This window comes from Anser brachyrhynchus, assembly GCF_964034855.1.
Source record: "Anser brachyrhynchus genome assembly, chromosome: 10".
Classification (NCBI taxonomy): Eukaryota; Metazoa; Chordata; class Aves; order Anseriformes; family Anatidae; genus Anser; species Anser brachyrhynchus.
In genome coordinates, this window is record NC_137705.1 from 11,973,930 (window position 1) to 11,993,437 (window position 19,508).

The window sequence follows — 19,508 nt, forward strand, 5'->3', positions numbered from 1 at the left end:
TTGACAGTGTTTTCCCACTTGACTTTGAATTTTCAAATGCATACTTTTTAACTGTTTTTATGTTTCTAAGCTACTTTTATTAAACTGCTTTTATTAGCAGGGCACGTGCTGAGACCATCTGACAGCTGCCTCAGACGCTTGTCAATGAGGTGTTTTCCAAGACTAGTTTACTCGCTCAGTATTTCTCTACACACGCATGTGTGGACAATACCCTAATATTAAGAAAATGTCTGAAGTCTGTTGCAGCTGTAAGAGTAGGTGTTACCAGTTTTCAGAGGTAATTCTTGTGGTGTTGTCAGGAGATTGCATGGAGGGTGAAAAAAAAAGGCAGAGAAAAGAACTGTCTTATTTGCACCTGTAAATTTGACCTAATCAAAACTTGCTTGTTCCACAGATTGATACTGCAAGTAAAAGCAAACTGTCTCTATGAATGGAATTTCTATTGTTGTAATTTTTTGCACATGCCAGCTTTTATCTTTGCCCAGCAGGGTCTAAATTCTGACATTTAGCGTGGTGGAGTAACAGTTCTAGTAGGGCCAAATCATGTTTGGAAGTGCCTCCAGTGGCATTATATGATTATTCCAGTTTGTTCTGGCAAATGGGAAAAGGAGTAAGGCATTTGGTTCAGCATAAACTTAAATTTATTCTAATACATTGCCTTAAAGGGCTTGTGTGAAAATAAACTTCCAAGAGTTTCATGGTTAATCACAGAAATTGTCAGTGCACATTTTTATTACCCTTTGTTCCTAGATGCCTCAGACTTATGGCATATAAACAGAAAAAATACCTTATGTACCGAATTACAGTTTCATCACTAAATGAGCCCCCTCTGCAGAATCTAGCATATTTTTCTTTATCATGGTACTGTCCTTTTTCCTCCAGTTCATTCCCTTTTTGAGATAAAATCTATGGTTTTGTTCTGGGGAATCATAAGGATGACAGCAGTCATGACTTTGCCTGAATCAATTGTGTAAGAATCAAGGATCTGTGAGAACCAACCACTTATTAGTTTTACTACTGATTATTATTCCATTGCTTCACATATATGAATTAACATGGTTAATCCTGAATTTTGCAAAAATGCAGTAATAACTTATCTAATTTCCCTTTCCAAAATGTAGGCAAAGCAAGCTATCGGATGAGGTGAACAATAGGTTGTGTTTTAGGGAGCAAATGGTACAAATTCAATCAAGAGGCTTAAAAAAAGCTGCTGAATAATAAGGGCTTGGAGAATAAAATTTATTGAAAGAGAAAAACTAAACTGGGGTCGGCTGTGGAAGTACTGCTGTTCTCGAAAGCTTTACATGTTTGAGATTTGTTTCATAAATTTTGATTTTAGTCGAATTAGATCTTTCTGCTGTCTGCAGATCTTACAGGCTGTCTGCAGACTCGGACAGATATCATGTGACATTGTACATTTGGCTTCTGTTTTGAAGATTATGACTACAGCTGGGATTGTAATTGTTCTAATGAAAGTTAAAACCTGTATTAGTCTCCAGGTAAAATAGCTTGAATGCGAAGTCACTGCGATAAGCCTGAGTAATGGTCCTTGTTTCTGAAATGAAGTCTTACTTTTGACTGCCACTGAAAGTTGAATCTGGCTAATGCTGAAAGTCTTAAAAATTTCATAGGGAAGTCTAATAGTACAGATGAGAGTAACTCCAGAAAAAAATTGTCAGTTATTCACCATGGGGGAAGAAAGAAATCAGAATCTGAGGCAGTTTCCCTGCCTTCATTGTCAGGTGAGTCTAATTTACATGTGTAGGAGGTCTGTGGCCTAATGGTGGGAGTCTTTCTCTCTTTCAGGTTCTGTGGGTGTCCTATTGTTGCTGTTGCAGCAAAGCCTGGCGGACCAGAAGCCCCAGAGTCTGAGAATCCACTGGGTGTTTCTGAATTAATTGAGGTACCTGCTGAACAAACAATAGTCATGTAAAATGAGCTTGAGCATCTTTAAATCTTTTGGATTGTAGTGTTAGTATCTAGAGATGAGGAACTCCTGCCTTACTGTCAGCTTTATGGAACCTAATTCTTTGGGGATTTATTCCAGTGAATGAGGAAGTTGAAGATGTGTTTCCCCAAAAGTGGGTCTCCTTCTTCAACTGCTAGGCTTCAAAGCCTTTGAATAGCTGTCTCAAGAAACAATTATCACACGTGGTAAACTTTGTTTTAAAGTTGCGAGGGATTAGAAAGCATAACAAATAAAAATAACTTTAAAATTCTGCCAAATCATTGGTAGGTGTTAATTACACTGCAGTTAAGAAAACAGTGAAGCTGTGAAGTCAGGCGCCTAGATTATGCGTATGTGAATGTCTCCTTCCTTCATTATGATACAGTGCTTAAATGCATGATTCTTTATTCTAAATAACCCTTGCCTCATTCTATGCGCAGGATGCACAAAGCTCAATTACTGAGCAGGCAGTCAGTATTTTGTTTTAATTCTCATTATTCCGTGTGGCCTCATGACTCCATTCAAATACTGCTCTCTGTTCAGAATGATTAATTTCCTCCTGGACTTTTCTTTGGCACTCATCACTGGACTTGAACACTTGGCAAACAATTAATTTACTTTGTAAAGACCTATAGGAAGTGTAGAGGTGACTTATCCCATATTTAGGTTGGGAAGCTGTGGCACAAAGGAGTTAAGTCCAATGAGTTTACTAGTTTTGGATGCCAAGTTTAAGGAAACTAGGAACTCTTCTGGGACACACGTGTTCAAATCAGAGTACCTGACAATTTTGATTGCAATTGTGAGTGCTTAGCACTCTGTTTATCAAGCTTTGCGGTTTCTGTTTGGACACTCCGAAGTATACAATCAGTGATTACCTGTGGAAAGTTCCATGCATCATCATTCTCTTAAAAAAAAAAAAAAAAAGTTATTGCATAAAGTGTATAATCTGTTCTTTAGAGCAGCACCAACCTGCCTTCAGAACCATCTTTCTCTGATAGTCTGCCTTGTTTACTGCATGTCTTGCACTTGTGCTAAAGGTAAAATGCTAAGCTTGGATTTATCCTGCACCCTGAATTAGGTCGGGTTTGGAAAAAGCTATATGATGGTATATTGGATAATTACATCAAACGCGTATGAACAAGAGAAGTGTTAAAGCAAACTAATGCTTCAGAGGTATCCTTAGTTTTAGCTATGTTCAATTTTTATTTTTTGAGAATAAACTGAGTTTGAAGAAAGTAAGTTATATGGTAAAAGAAAATGAGTTATGTGGTAAGTTATATGGTATGATGCTTAAACGGTGAAGGGCAGGGCACTTAGGATAGCCGTTTGAGATAGATGGCATGTACCAGATTTGTCACCCCTGTGAATAAACATTGGGGAAGAGTAGCATGTCTTTGCCCTGGAGGGGTGCTGCAGCAATTTGCAGGCAGCAAAAAGTGTCCTAAAACAGGCGGCATCTTGCCGACGTCTGATATGGATCTCTTGGATGCTGCCACCTTTAAAATAAGGGTAAATCCCTGGAAGCACGAGTCACCAGAAACTTAGGGTTGTCTTGCCTGCAGCAGGCTGTCTGAAAACAGACTGCAGTATCTAGAGAGCTGGAGATAGGCAAGTCTTTAGTTTTGCCTTCATTAGGTCTAGGTAGATTTACAGGGCCATTCCCCAGGTTTAAAACCTTTGGAGGAAATACCCAAGTTGCAGCTATTTGTCAACTCAGAGACCTAGTGTTTAGCAGAGCTGGCAAATGCTGTGAGAGCCCTGCCCCTGAGCATTACCCTCTCTCTCCTTGGTAAGAGGCTCCTTCTCCGTTGTTCTGCCATTATGACTTAGGCTTAACCTCCAGTTTTTGACCTTAAAAGCAGATGCTAAAGGTATTGGCAAGTTTATGTGCTGATATTATAACAAAGATCAAAAGTGATTTGAGATGAGTGAACCAGTTCCTCTGAACCACTGCTGGGTATGTGACTGCAATTTTATAATTAGTCTTCTGCCTCTGATGATGTATTTTAAGAAGCATAGTTATTTGTCAGCAAAACAGAAGTCCTAAACTTTGATATTTTCTCTAGAAAATGATACTTACATAGCTATTTTTCTTAGTGGCTTGATCCTCCAAGAAGTGTTAACGTAAATCTGAAGGGGAAGTTGACTTTGAAACTTATCCCAGTGTAATAGTTTCTCTGGGAGGGAGGCAGGGATGGGGCTAATATCTTTATATAAGTTAATTTGCACTAAATCAAAAAGAGCTGAAGTAGCAAAATACACTGTAAAATACACTGTACTTTGAGGGTGGGGAGGAGGGGGAGACGGGTGCAGGATTTTTTTTTCATTTGCTTTGCTACAGTGTTTATATTGAGTTTGGCAGCAACTTTATTGCCAGTGCAGTTCTGCTAACCAAGCTAAATGTGCGGCACCAAATCTTTCTAAGGCAGAAAATCGAAGTGTTCCTGCTGCTAAGTGTGCATCTCCTCCATGGCACGCACAGTTAATTTGACATTGGTGCGTTCTAAGCTCGCTGGGAGATGCCTGAAATCAGTAAAACTGCAAGCCTGTTCAATCAATCATCCGCTTGCCTTCCTTTTGCTGTATGGCTGTCACGACTTTTCACCCAGGCATGGTTCTGCTTTTATCTTTCTTTTCTCAGGTCCTGAAGTCTCAGGCTTACCTGCCATCAAGAGACCCCTCGGGAAACTTCCTTATGGCAGTCGACCACTGTTTCTCTATCAAGGGTCAAGGCACGGTGATGACAGGGACTATTCTTTCTGGCTCTGTTAGCCTTGGTGACAATGTGGAGATTCCTGCCCTGAAGGTGAGTCTCTCATTTTCACTCCCCCCAGTTTTCCTGATAGAAAGAGACATTCAACAAAGAAGAGTGTGTTCGGCAGTCTGAAATTATTTCATTATTTTCAGTGTCATTACTTTCCTGATACTCTAATATAAGCTATGTTTATAATAGGGAGAAAGAGATTAAGTAACACAGCCAGTAAGGTTACCTGCATAATTTTAGTTGAATGAAGAAGAGGGAAGGCTGACCTAGATGAGCGTGTTAGTATTTCAACTTCAGAAAGGCAAGGTGGGCATGCTTCCAAGACAGGACATGCCTAAGGACTGAACAAGGTTTGAGTGAGGTTACTTTTGTTTGAGACATTCTGCCTCAATGAGAAGGCTTGCAAAAGAATCTGATCAGGTAGGCTTCCTGAGATGTCTGGAAGTGATAGAAGGTGGCAAGAAGAGTACATGGAAATGGCAAGAAGAAGGCATGGAAATGCTTGATGCACATTATCGTTGTTTGCCAGGGGTTTAATTGATGTCAGCATGTTCTGGAAGAGCTGCTGGAATGCGGTGTGTGGCTTGCTGCGGCTGGGATTTTTAGAGAGCCTGTAGAAAGTCAAGAGGACATTCAGTGGACTTTGAACTGCTTATCTGGTGTTCCTATTTTATTTACAGAGAAGTGAAAGACAAAGCTAGCAGATAAACAGACATTGACAAAGAGAAGCCAGATCACTTGGCTTTTATGGCATTAACAATTTCCCTCAAAGTTTGTTATTTTCAGTTGCTGTTACTGAACTAGTCCTTCCACTGCCTTCTGTGGGACAGCAGATGTGCCATAGCTCGGAGTGGTAGTAGTCGTGAGCAGCATTTTGCTCTTTGCCACGAGCAGCCTGTGAATGTGACTGCTCATAGTGTACAGGTAACCACGGCACAGTTAAAAGGAAGCAACTTTTGTAAGTTTGAATTGTGTGTTGTCCTTACCCCTGCTAGCATCATGCGGAGTTGGGTTAGGATACCTATAAAAGGTCAAACCTTTCTCAGGCCTACAAGGTAATGGAGGAAGCACATTTCACAACACATTGTGGTTTATGACTCTCTCTGACCTTTTTTTGCCCTGACCCTATGGTAACTGAGATTGACAGCTGGTGCCCACTGGGCATTTAGGGACATTACAAACCAGCTGCTTTTTAAATTTGAGGAACCCTCTCACCAAATGAAGTGGCATCACCTTCCAGTTCTACTAATGGACTTCGACATCGTTGACCGCTTGAACCTGCACAAAGGAGGGACACAGCAATTAAAAATAAACAGTGACATTCTCAAACGCCCATGCTTGCTCTGATTGGGGCTGAGAGCACCAGCAGTGCATGGATTCCTTTATGCTGTTGCCTATGTAAATTGCCATCTGGGGTTGATTATCCATACAGCAAAACGAAAAATTATATATATGTTTTTGGCAAAAAGCTTTGACACAGCAAACAGTTCACTATCCGATTGAGTTAGTACTATTTGCTCACTAGCACTTGAAATCCACCTTGAAGAGCATGAACGTAGGATTTCTGCAGCAAAAACATAGTGTTGGCAGAATTCTGAATGTCCATTAAGATTACTTCAGTGGTCTTTCAATCTCTACAGTCTTCCAGGTTATAAACTGTAACAACTTGTGACATTTTTATTTCTGCTTTATAAAAGTTCCTGGAGTGAAATAGTAAGGATTTTTTTTCCCAGCATAGATTCACTTTACTTTACTGATAAGTTTGGCCCTAATCATTTCAAAATATTGGTCTAAGTACATTATGTTTAGTGACTTTAGTTTGTGAGCATGTCAGATTGTAGAGCTGTTTTTTATAGCATTCTTTAGTTGAAAAAGGTAAGTTTTTTCAGTGGGGGAGAAGTATCTTTGCCTTCCTTACACAGGTGAAAAGAAAAATAATAGCTTAAGAACAGCATCTACTTACGAGGCCAATGCAAAATAGGCAAGAACCATGACTTTTTTTCTTACTGATTGTCTTGAAACAAAGTCTTGTGTGAGAAGTAACGTTAAATGCAGTGTGGGATGTTGTCTTCCTTCTGCCCAGGGTTAGTGATTCTGGCTTTGGATTGCACAGTTGCAGACACACTAGAAGTACGGGAAGATTGTATAAAACAGTGATACGTTAGTATTCCTTTAAAGAGAAGATGTTTTCAGGCACAAAAAGTGTTCCACGTTAGCTAATAAGAATCACTCTGTCTTAAGAGTTGTGAGAGTTCATGGAAGAGGTCATGTTGAACCGAGTAAGGGGGCAGAGACAGATGTTCACTGTAAATGGATATTAAGCCAGGGAGGTAGTCTGAAGTCACTTTGTAGGTATGCTTGTTTCAAAGCAAAGCAGTTGCACCTTGATCTGTCAGTAACATATCTGGTCATCCTGAAAGTGTTAATCCAGCACTGCCTTAGCCGTGCGCAACTGCTGCAGGCATACAGCAGCCACAAAGCATGTTTGTGGCAGCAGGTACAAACACCACTCTTCTTTCAGGATTTCTAAGCAGAAGAAACTTAACTTGTGCTTTATATTCATGATCCTCGCTGTTTTGTTTAATGTAGTTGTTGATGAATATTAGAGCAAGCTGATGCAAGCTGATTGCCTGGTGGGTTTTTTCAGCTGATTTTTGCTGTGTGCTGGGGCGGACTAATGCACTGCAGTAATATAATACAAAGTTTTCTTGTGTAATAAACAAATTCTGGACATCCAATGATTGGACTGCCCTAGGGAGGTGCCTCTTAGATGTCAGATTTTTTATCTGCAAGGCGCAATTGAGCTGTTATCGTCAAAGGGGAAGAGGAATGTTCATACTGAGTCCAGCCCTTGTTGTCACTGTTGTTTGTGCAATTTCTGTTACTAATACCAAATACATCAGTCTCAAAAGTTGCAAGAAGGTTTATGAACTGCTTCTCTTGTAGCTAGAGGACAGTCATCCAGATGCTTTAGTACTTTGATATACGTTTAAGAGGTCACCTGAGACATCAAGTATGGAGGAGAAAAATGAGAGACTTTCTTCTATTTATCTAGTCAGGTCTCTTAGAAGATGAATATCAGTTTAAACCAGTAGTAGTTTTTGTCTTGGCAAGGGCCTATTTGATGTCACACTACATTGCCTTTATGAACTTGTAAGAAGTATCACTTTGCAAGTGTAACACTTAAAATAGCTTCATGGCTTCGTATGCTTTGGCTGTATGGAAAGAGATCTTTTTTAGCTACCTTGTTGGCTAAATGACCTTGGTCTGTTTTCTGGACAACATTCTGTAGCTTTTAAGATTCATTGAAAAAAAAGTCCTCCAGTGTCTGTTAAAATGGCCTTACAGATACTATTTGGGTTATTACCTTCAAACCACTGTAGCTATTTGAACTCTAACGTAGTTCTGCTTTTTCCTGTGTGACTGCTTCAGTCTATTTGACATTCCAAGACCTCTGATCAGTGAGCTTTAGTATATAAATCAATAACTAATTTCAGTGTATTTCAGGACTTTATGCAAGATCATATAGAGTTGCACTATTGAAGAGGACATAAATTATGTCAGAGGACATAAATTTCTGTATTTAAATCTCAGAAAACAAAGTTGGTTAAAAAATCCACTGAGTCATATCACAAAGAAACTTGTATGTGGAATTTCATGGTGAAATTTTAAATGTTTACCACTTCCATTTTCCCTTCCTTGTTCCTCAAAGTATACCTCTTCCAAAATTTAGGGTATCTTGATTGTATTTGCTTTGCACTGCAAGTAGAGCCAATGCTAAATTTTCTGAAAGGATACCTGACTGCTGTTTCTGTACCTGTTTTTTCAAGGCTTCTTGGATGTTCCTTAACCAATGGTGCTAAAGCAGCCATTCAAATGCTACAGTTCATCTGCTGTGGAAGAAGCCTAGCTCAAGTAGAACACGGCTTGTTTGTGAAATCTCTTGTTCCCTTTCGTAGGGGTATGTGAGAGAAAGATACCTTGTCACTGAGTACAACTTGCTGTGTTAGCAGTTATGTCAAATAATATTACAGAAAGTTACTAAGATTCATTTAAAACTAACCATTTTGTCCCACTGTTCTTCTTGGGAGCCTATTCCAGAACCTAATTTCTGTGATGGCTAGAAATGTCTCAATTTCCACCTTGTTTTTCCCTTTGAAGCCTGGCTGTAACTTACTGTATCAGTACTTCCTTGTTATGATAAACTTTTCAGCCAACTTTCCTTTTCATTGATATGCTGTGAAGAAGGGCAGTTCAAAAAGTGTGTGTGTGGGGGGAATGAATTAAATGTAACTGGCAAAATTGTTTCCTGGTGAGAAGACAGTTCATAATACATATTAAAATATGTGGGTAATAAAATATGAGTGTTAAATCCTAAATCAATAAATTAAACGTCTGCATAATGTTATACATGCAGTTTAATTCTGAACAAGTATGGAACTGTTTCTTTAATTGTCTGCCACTTCTAAAGCATGGGTTGTATTTTTTGGAGATTTTCTCCTTTCCTAGAAAACATCAGAGTGAATCCTACTGGTTTTGTATCTGCTGTGGCATTTACTTAAAAGCAAAACATGCAGGATTTGGCTTATATTGGAAAGTATTCTTTCAACATTTGGGGATATTATCAGTTGTTTTGGAAGAATTAAACTCCTCAGCACAGTTCTTTGTGGTTAAGTAAAGGATTAAAGACCTGATCCAGTGCCCATGGAATAAAATTTAGATCTGGCAATAAAAACTTCTCAAATCTTTTTGGCTTGATCTCTTAAGAGACTAGGAATAGCAGATGCTGAGCTCTTTTAAAGATCAGTTCCCTCATTTTCAGTGTATACTTCTGTAACTTTTTTTACCACTTATCACTCCTTAAAGAAAAAGACCACAAAGGAAAGGAATCCATTTTAATTTTGGACGAAAAAAATCTAATTAAATTCAGACTTTAAAAAGACTCAGGAGTTTTGTACGCTGCTATTTTTTAGCCACCCACTACTGATGTACAGTAGCTAGGTTTGTATCATTTGCCATTTTTATTAAGCCTCATGCAGGTACAGTAAAAAGATGGAGCAAGATCAGGACTTGCTGTATTAAGCCATATTCTATTCAGGACCAGGGATAAGACATAACAGAGGGAGCAGGATGCTTATCATGGGGTTTTAAGTTTTTCTTCTTGGTCAGAGCAGAAGGGAAGAAAGCCAGGGGGAGAGCAGCCAACCTGAGCAGTGCTAATCCAAACCATGCGCTGTATTTTTGGAACTTGTGTGTCTAATGTGATGTCGTAGGCAGAAAAGTGGCCTGGTCAGTGCTGGCTAATTAACTCTTCAAATACTAAGTAAATTGATAGGCAGCTTTCTTGAGGATCTAGGTTGTACCCTGTGCTCCCTGACAGCTAGCTACGGTTTGGATACAGATTGCCTTCTAATGGATGAGGAAGAATTATTCAAGAAGTTGTACGTGTTTATTCCTACAATAGATCAGAAAAGTAAGGGATTTGTGTTGCATCTATCCACTTAAGACATCTTTAAATGACTGATGCATGAGAAAGTGCAGCATTGTTGGTAACTATAATGTTCTCCAAGATAGACTTTAACTTCTATGGCATGTCTGTGGTGCTGATTGTTCAGGTTTATCTGCAGCTTTGACTGGTTGTGGTTAATACATGAGACGACTTAAAATACATTTTTTGTGCTACTGCCACAGATAATTTTGTCTTGATATTTAGAAAGTGCGGAGAGCTATTGCTGCCTTAGAATTGGTACTCTGTTCAGTGGGGTTCAAAATGAAAAAGAAATCGGGGATCATCTTGACTGTGTCCGAGTAGATGAAATTACATTGGGATTTGAACTTTGTGTTTTTTCTTCAATGTAATGACTGATTTTCTTAGATAAGTGAAATTATATTTCTTCTGTTCAGGTTTTAGTAGATCATCTGTCTCATGAGAATTGTTTAAAAAAAGCTGAAGAAAGTTGTTACAGAAATACAAGGCAGAAATACAGGAAGGAAACTGAGCTGAAGAAGAGGGAACCCATGGACTGTCAGGAAAATGATACGTGCGGGGCTTTTCTGAGATTGGTCTTGGTACTGAAGCGTAATAGTTTCATTAGTGATTGTTATGGACACAGCTGGCTGCTGTGTTGTCTGTGTTGCTCAGTATTCTGTATCTCCCTGGGGATATCAATGTACTGGGTTGCTGGATCTGCGGCAAAAGCTCAGTGTCCAAATACAAAAGTGCCACTACTGCAGAAATGGAATGTGTGCATGTACACTGGTAGTGAGAGAGTCAGCTTCAGTACAGCTAGATGTGTAATTAACGTGCAGGTTTGTGACAACAGAACAAAGTTGAAAACCAAACGTCTAAGCTTTTAAGATGATACCTGACGTTTAGATTTATCTTTATTGCTTTAACCTCCCTCATGTGCTCATTCCCTTCGTCTTCTATTTCCGTCTCACTCTGTCTCTAGCTGCTTTTCCAGGCTCAAAGTTTGCTGTTCAAGGTGACTGATCTTTTCCACTTTCACCATAGCTTGAAGAAACTTTTTTCCTCTGTCCTTTTTGTCAGCTGCTGTTGTTGCAGTCTTGGCTTGAAACCTCTGTTTGAAGCCAAGTACCAATCAAGGTCAGATGAGAAACCTTGGGATGGCATTTTTTAACTCCTTTCCATCGGCTGAAGCTAGAGCAGGTCTGATGAGACAAAGGGGAGAGAAAGAAAAAAGACATGATAAACGCTGAATGGTGGTGTCCTCCAAAGGGCAGTTTCTGATGATGGATAAGCAGGTTCCGATACCTCCTCTAAAGGATATGCCAGCTATTGATTTCCTAGGGCTGAATGTCTTGCATTTACTGTTAAAAAGGAGCCATGCAGCTATCCAAAATGGGTTCTCTAAGCAATGCATACAAGTAAGTTCTGTACAGGAGGAGAAAAGTCTTAAGATGACTTGAGGCATTGCTTAGATGCAACTGAGCAAAACCTGCCTGTTATCCTGGGACTTACTAGATAATGTTTCCTGTAGAACAGTTGCTGGTCCGGTAATCAAGTGTTTCATCCTTGTGATTTACACTGGGGTTCAAGATGAGTTTGAAGCTAAGTCAATGGACGTTGATGTAGTAATCACAGACTTCCATACAAATGCCTTTCTGTTTAAACTTTGGTAACTTTGTAAAGCAGAGGATGACTGTTTTGTGTTTGCATAACTTGTTTGCTTAAGCATTGCTGCTGCCAGGTCATTAACTTCATTTTTATTTCTTTTAATTTACCAGGTAGAATTGTTATCAATCCAATTCAATTGAAAACAGACCCACATGCACGTACACATATCGTTTGAGCAGGAATCTTATTGGAATGCTTGAATAGTAATTGGAAAGGTAACCTCCTATATGGTAAACATAGCTTTCACATTGCATTCCTGCTGTGAATGTAACTTTAGTATGAGTAGGCTTAGTTAGGTCAGTGAGTAACTATCATGTTTTAAATATTTAAGTTCAAGTGCTGGAGGCTTTGGCAAAATGTCAGTAACCAGAATGAAGGAAGGGAATGTTGCTTTTTGTTCTTCCTTGGTCATCCATATACAGTACAATTCCTCATTTGATCAGGCTGTTAAGAAGTAGAACTATTCAGCAAGCCCAGTGTTAACTAAGCCATGGTCTGTAAACTGTGAAGTTCTGGTCAGATCCATGCAGTGGGGAAAAAAATGGGTGTGTGCTTTGGAAATCTGACTTAACCAAGGCTTTTGAAGGTGACCTTCTAGATTTGACCAAAAGATAGACCAGTATGGGCTAGTGCATAAGTACTTAGGAATCTAAAATCACTCTTACCGTAGTGCTTTCTTGATGAAGTGCTGTGGTTTAACCTGGCAGGCAGCTGAGTACCACGCAGCCTCTCGCTTACTCGCCAGGTGGGATGGGAGAGAGAATAGTAAAGGTGAAAGTGTGAGAACTCATGGGTTAAGATAAAGACAGTTTACTAGGTAGAGCAAAAGCCTTGCACGCAAGCAAAGCAAGGAATTCGTTCAGTACTTCTAATCAGCAGGCGGGTGTTCAGCCACTTCCAGGAAAGCAGGACTCATCATGCGTAACAGTTCTTGGGAAGATGAAAGCCATCAGCTTCAGTGTCCGTCCTCCCACCCCCACCTTTCTCCTTTCCACTGTCTTCTGTTGCTGAACATGTCATGTGCTATGGGACATCCCTTTGGCCAGGCTGGGCCAGCTGTCCTGGCTGTGTCCCCTACCCAGCTCCTCGTGCACCCCCAGCCTGCTCGCTGGAAGAGCGATAGAAGCTGAACAGTCCTTGGCTCTGCGTAAGCACCACTCTGCAACAGCTAAAACGTCGGTGTGTTATTACTGCTGTTTTTATCAGAAACACAAAACAGCGTCATATTAGCCTCCCCAAAGAAAATTAACTCTGTTGCAGCCAAAACCATGAAATGAAGTGTTCTAACACCATAGAAAGTCCTGTGGATTTCATGCCTTTTCCTGTGTCTTCCTGAGACACCCCCCCCCCCCTTCATAAACTTCATGCTGTTATTGCTGTGAAAGTTGCAGGAGAATTGACTTTGCTATTTAAACTTATTCAGCTCATCACCTGAATCTCTTGTTGTATGCCTGTGACAATAACAGGTATTGTTTAAAGTAAATTTAAGACACATCTATTCAGCATTCCCATAATACTATATTATAATAGTTGGTACACTTTGAAATGAAAGAAAAAGTAATACTGGAGAAAGACAATATTTATAATATCTGCTGGAATGATATAATTATGGAAGCTGCACAGATAGTACTGTGATGAACAAGATACAAATGCCTAGATACAGATTTTCATTTGCAGCTGGCTAAAATGAAAACTATAAACTCCCAGGCTCTTCATGGTTTTAAATATTAGCTTGAAAGCATATGGTATAAACTAGCTTCTTTTTTTCTTTTCTAATAAATAATCAAGAATAAATGTTCCACACGTTGTGAATCATAATGAAAAGGTCAGCCTTTTTAATGAGTCGCTAATACATCTTTAAATGTTCAACTGTAGACTGAAGTTTTCACAAAGGTCTTACAGTTTATATCTAGTAGTTGACCTGTTTTCTATCTAGACAACCTGTTTTTTTTAACATTCTATGAATAGGGCATGTAATAGATTCTGCAAAAAAAAAAAAAAAAAAGGCAGAGATGACCTTACTACTTGTTCAGTTCAGGTAGCAGAAATCAGCAATGAAAACAGATTAACTCATTGGAAACAAGAATCTTGTTATATGTGGAGACATGGACATTTTTTTTTTCAGTGGAAAAGAGAGGTACTGAAAAAAGATGCTGAAGTTTACTTGTTCAATGTAAGGCTTCAGAACCTCTTGAAGTTCTGCTCTTTTCTCAGTCTTCATCTGACCACTTTGTTTTTCAGTTCAGTTGGTGTTTGCCTTTTCTTAATGTATTTACTGTATAAGGAATTTGAATAGACTTCTGTGGTAACCATTTCTAGCAGTTTTTTGTCTGATGTGCAATGCCTGGTATATTGAACTGCAATAAGTTAAATGGTTTTGGGGAAAAAATGGTATTATAAATTGGTTTAGTTTTGAGACGTAGGTGTTGTTCACATGATATTTGCTTTGTCTACTAGAAGACTCAGATCATGCTTGTGGAGATCAACTGACAATACTTTGAAGTCTTTAGGGAACGAGGAATATGCAGGTATACCACAAACACGCAAAATGTTTTCTGTGGTTTCCACAGAAAAGAGGATTGTAAGGGGAAACTTGAAAATATGTATTTTTATGAAAGGACTGAAATAAATGCCTAATAAGACTAAAACGTCCAGTTTGTCCTTGAATCAGCACAAACCAAAGCCAGTTAGTTTAGTCTAAATGCAAAATAGTATACAAATCTTTGTAAAACAATAAAACACAAAATCCTACCCTGGATCATTGTGTGCTGGGTTTTAGGAGAGAATTGGAGGCAGATGGTGATTGACTAGGAATGATGTTTTGCACAGTGTAAATAGTGTTGCTATTTCACATATTTCTTCTGTTGTTGACATGATGCTTGTTTAAGGGGAGAGAGTTGTTTTTACTAAGTGTATCCGATTGGTAAGGACCCTCAAATTAATGCTTCATTCCATTCTTGTCAAATGCCACTTGATTGTTTAGGCTGTAGAGGAACCTATTAAGTGTGCATATGCCCTGTGTAGCATCCTTGTCTTTAATCTGCTATGGGTAGAGGAAGGTCTCTGATGTGGTGGGCTCCTAGCCTGCTCTGAGCCCTTCTGAGAGGCTTACTGTGAGCCTGAGATGCTACGTAGGAAGAAAGGTTAATTTATTCTGATGTATTAATATTTTTAGGCATGCAATTCGCTAAATAGGGGGAAAATGATGGAAATGTTCAAATTGGTAGAAGTCATATCTGTTCTTCCTTCCTGCAGTAAATGCTAACAGATCAGTGAAGAGTTCTAAGATAATGATCATTATTATTCCTGACAGTACAAAAAATTCAGATTTCTTTCAAGACCTTCCTACAATTTGTGTCCCTGCTTTGTTTTCCTCTTTGCTTACACCACCCACCCCTCCTTTCTTCCTGGGTTGTTAAACTCGTGTTTTTCAAATTCACTTTACAGATGTGTGATACATTCAGATTGCAGATAAATAATTGTCTTCTGGGAGATCACAGGCTCTTTCCCCACTTTTAGAGAAGCTGTCAAAGATTTCAGAATCTCTGAAAATGTATTTGAGGCAAGCTTCAGGTTGACTGCTTAGAACAGTAGAAACAGAGGTAATAGGAATAATAAGAAGGAAAGGGAAGACAACTGTGGCTTCAGTTGTCTCTGTTAATCTATAATCTTTAAAACAGATATAGGCTTAATACCTGGGGGATTACCAGAAGCATTAAGCATATTTCCATCAATGTGGTACTCCATGGCTTCCTGTACTTTTTTCTTTAAAAGGGGGATATTATTGGGAGGAAGCTAAACATTTTTTAACAATGCTCACTCTTTAGTAACAACACACAAACAGGAATGTGAAGGTAAGGGTTTTGTTCACAGGGGTTGCTGTTTGAGTTTGTGTGGTTTTAGAACATAAGCTTCCTGTGTTAATTTCAATTGGAAAAAGCAAAAGCACGATCAATTTCTGTATTTTTCTGAAGGTCAATTCCAGTTCTCATCCATCAGTTTGCACATATTTAAACTAATTAATATTGTTGATGTTTTGAACATTCTTTTATACGAAAAGATGGACAAAGCAATTCATTTTTATGTCAGACTTAAATGGGGGGGAAGCATAAAGAAAAGTTAACAAGCCTGGCCTTGTGGTTATGGTGTGGCTTGCAGGAGAGACCTAGGCCATCTGACGCATACATTGCAGATAGTTGTAAAAATATGTGGTAGTTTTTCACAATATGTAGTGGGCTGAGCTAATGTTTGTTTGAATCCATAATGTTCACGTTATGTGGCACAGTGAGTGTAACTCCGTGAATCGTTATTGCTTTTTGATTTTCCATTTTATTGTTTCCCTGGTGGACAAGGTGCTTCCGGTCAGCTCAGCAGCAAAGTTTTAGTCCTGCCTTTCCTTCGTTCACTTTCATCCAGCTACAGTGTCTCCAAGCAGTGCTTTTTCCTTGAGTCAGGATTTAGCTAGATTTCATCGGAGAATACAGTGATGTGATTCAAATTTTTATAATTATGCACAGTACTTTAATGTATGCATACTTGTTTTCTTGCTGTTTTCCTGTACACAGAAAATTAAAGAAAGATAGATGTGTTAAAATGTGATTTATATTTTAAAGTTTTCCCTGACATGTCTAAATCTCAAATTGTGTGGTGGTAATTTTCCGTAAGTGAGCCTTTTTTGAATAGATATATTTTTTTGAATCTGTTAGAACTATGCCTGTATTTGAGCATGGCTATGTAAAAACGACTCTTATATCTTCTTAACGTTTCGTATACTATTAAAGTTTCTTGAGAGCTGTTATTCAGAATTTTAGTTCATCTGATTTGTTTTCACGTTTTAAAAATAATGGCACTTGTAATGGATACCATAGCTTCAGCCTTAGTCCTGGTGGGAAAACTGCAAACTTTAAATAGCTTTAAAAGGAGCTTGTTGGAAGCTACAGTAGCTGTGGTATGTATGCTATGTGAAAAGTGGCTTTTTATATTTTAATTTCAGAAACAATATACATTAAACATGAATATATATACATTATTATAAATATATAAAAATGAGTATGTGTGTATATATTGAAAAAAGCTATAAAGATGGGCTTTCTTCACTCCTTTGTGTTGAAGAGTGAGCTTTAGGGTCTGGTTCAGATTGAGTTCAAGCAGTTAATTTCATTCTGTGTTAAAACCCCCACCCCTCCTTCTAGCAAAGATAATGGATTCCACCTAATGTTTTTAACCTGTTTGTAAATGAAATGGTAAGTTCTTGGTTGCCCGATACAGAAGCTATGAATGACATATTCAAAAATCTTTCCTCTACCATTTTAAAAAAGTGGGATTTGTAATGAGAGGCTGACCATGTCTCCCTCATTAATAATAATTGCTTTTCGGAGAGCACAGGAAGTATTGAATGTTAGGAGTGTGGCGTTATTGGTTGCTTTGTTGTTGTCAGGTTTTCTTTTCCAATATGGGTGCTTAGAGTTAGGGTTATAAAGGAAAAACAGATTTTCAGAAAGGCAGGTACCACTCAAATCATTTGCCATGAGGAGAGCTCGGTTCCTCTAAATCAGGCAGCTTTTGCTTAATGATGAATTTAGTTTAACTGTTAAAAATAGTTTAACTGTTAAAAATGTCTATGAAGTACTGAGACTCTGTTTTTATATTTATGCTGTTCAAATGGTTCTGTATTTGATACTTCTTGAAGCACTCCCCACCCCCTGAGTTAAAATCGAATCTGACTTCTAGGATCTGACTTCTACCTTCTATATTTACAGAGCACATTAAATCTATTTCTTGTACTCTTTTTTTTTCTTGTGTGTGGAAATTCTATCTAGTTTAAGTCTGTAACATGCTGATAATGATCAGAATTCTGCAATAATGAAAAATACATCAGTGCTGCAACAGGCAAGTATTGGGGCTTTTGAAGCTTCAGAGCAATTTTTTATCATATTTTTATTCGTAAATACAACAGGCTTTAGTTTCTGTGAAGTGGGCGGCTCAAAGAAAGTAGGAGAAGCTGAAATCAGCACAGGCAGGTGTTGAGCAAGTGTTTCCAGTGAGCTCTCACAAAGATAGTGGTATGGATCTTTATTCGTTTTATTAGTCTGCTCGGAATCTCACTTCTCAGATTTGGACTCGGTTGCTGGGTGATTCTGTCACAAACATCCAGAAACATACCTGTTGCTTAAAACCAATTGCAGCCAGTCTTCCAAAGAACATTTGTTTACCTCTTGTGCATCCCAAGCTCACTCAGTACCTTCTCAGAGATGTTTCATTGTTGCTTCTAGATCTTTAACAGATAAAAATACCAGACTAAACACTTGGATTGTCTAGTTACACCTTTAGAACCAGACTTAGGAGAATGTGGAAGACATAAATATTTCAAAAGTATGAACGTTTTCAGACTCATCAATAATTTTTAATATTAAAAGTCAGCAGATGGAGCCAAAGGCTTGTAGAAAAATTACTTGTTCTGATATATATTAAACCACAAAGTCCACGAAGTTTAATAATGCTTCTGCTTAAACTGTAACAGCAAAAATATTTGCTGCTAAACTTCAGCATAGTAGTATCCCTTTTTCATAGCCTTGTCTCTGTGCAGAGTGGGAGACATCTCACCCCTTCAAATACTAGGGAACGTGATGAGACTGAAGAGAGTCAAGTTTCGGAACCTGATTTTCTTTGTAGATTTACGTCTGTGTAAGGTTTTCTGCAGCATTGTTCACCAGTTAATCAGAAAAATGGTATTATATTTTGTCAATATTTTTACTTTTCCACTGAGCACAGTAATTGGAATCCACTATTGAGGGTTAGACTGGAATTCATTACAACCTCGTTTTCATTATTGCGCAGTTGGTAAGGTACTGAGATTTCATGTTTTTCCTCTGAAGCAACTGAAATAAGCCTTTGCCTTTAGATAACATGTCAGACTTGATATTCTAATAGGCTAACCCTATGCTTATGGTAAATGTTAACATCCTTTTGGGGTTTTAAATAGTATCTTTAGAAAAATAAGGGGTTGAAATATTTTCCAAACAGCGTGTAATTTATCCCACTTCAATAAAATAAAAAACCGAAGGCAGTAAGTGGTACCTACCTTTTTCAAGAAAAGGGCAGAAAAAACTGATGCAGTTATAAAAGGATATCCAAAGGGGATGCAAGAAACAATGACACGGACTGAACAGAATATTCCAGTGGCTCAGTATTGTTTCACTTTTTAGTAAAAATGGAAAAATGATAATTTTTAGTGACTAATGGCAGCAGTTTCATCAACCTATTAAATTTCATTTCTAAAATTCTTTGTATCCCCAATCTGTTCTTTTGAAAGATTATGAAGTGTACAAATGCTATGCAGAATATAGAGTAAAAGGCAATGTAAAAGTATGCTTAAGTACTCTATGTACTTTTTTTTATTATCTTCATTTGCTGATCCTTGAAGTTAGGTCTCTAGTTTGGAGTAAGCAGTGACTTTGGAATCTTGGCTTATTCATAGCATCATAAAATATTGGCCAAGTTAACAAAGCTCACCTGTGCTTAAATTATGCTTCTCCTACTACTCCTATTGAGACAGAGGGATGAAACTTAAACTGGTTGTACCCACTTGCTGACTTAATTGTCAAATCAACGTTGGAAATAATAGCAGGAGTTCCTAGCATTGACGTTTTTCTTTTGAG

General features: G+C 38.4%; 1 protein-coding gene across 13 annotated transcripts in view; it reads left to right on the forward strand.

The window, feature by feature from the left end:
• EEFSEC (eukaryotic elongation factor, selenocysteine-tRNA specific) overlaps positions 1-19,508 on the forward strand; it is a 163,969-nt gene that overhangs the window by 75,521 nt on the left and 68,940 nt on the right. For all 13 annotated transcript variants that reach the window (XM_080606091.1, XM_080606082.1, XM_080606086.1 and 10 more), the window contains exons 3-4: positions 1,807-1,903; positions 4,590-4,754. In XM_080606091.1, the coding sequence (XP_080462217.1) occupies positions 1,807-1,903; positions 4,590-4,754 (262 nt within the window). The remainder of the gene's footprint in view (positions 1-1,806; positions 1,904-4,589; positions 4,755-19,508) is intronic.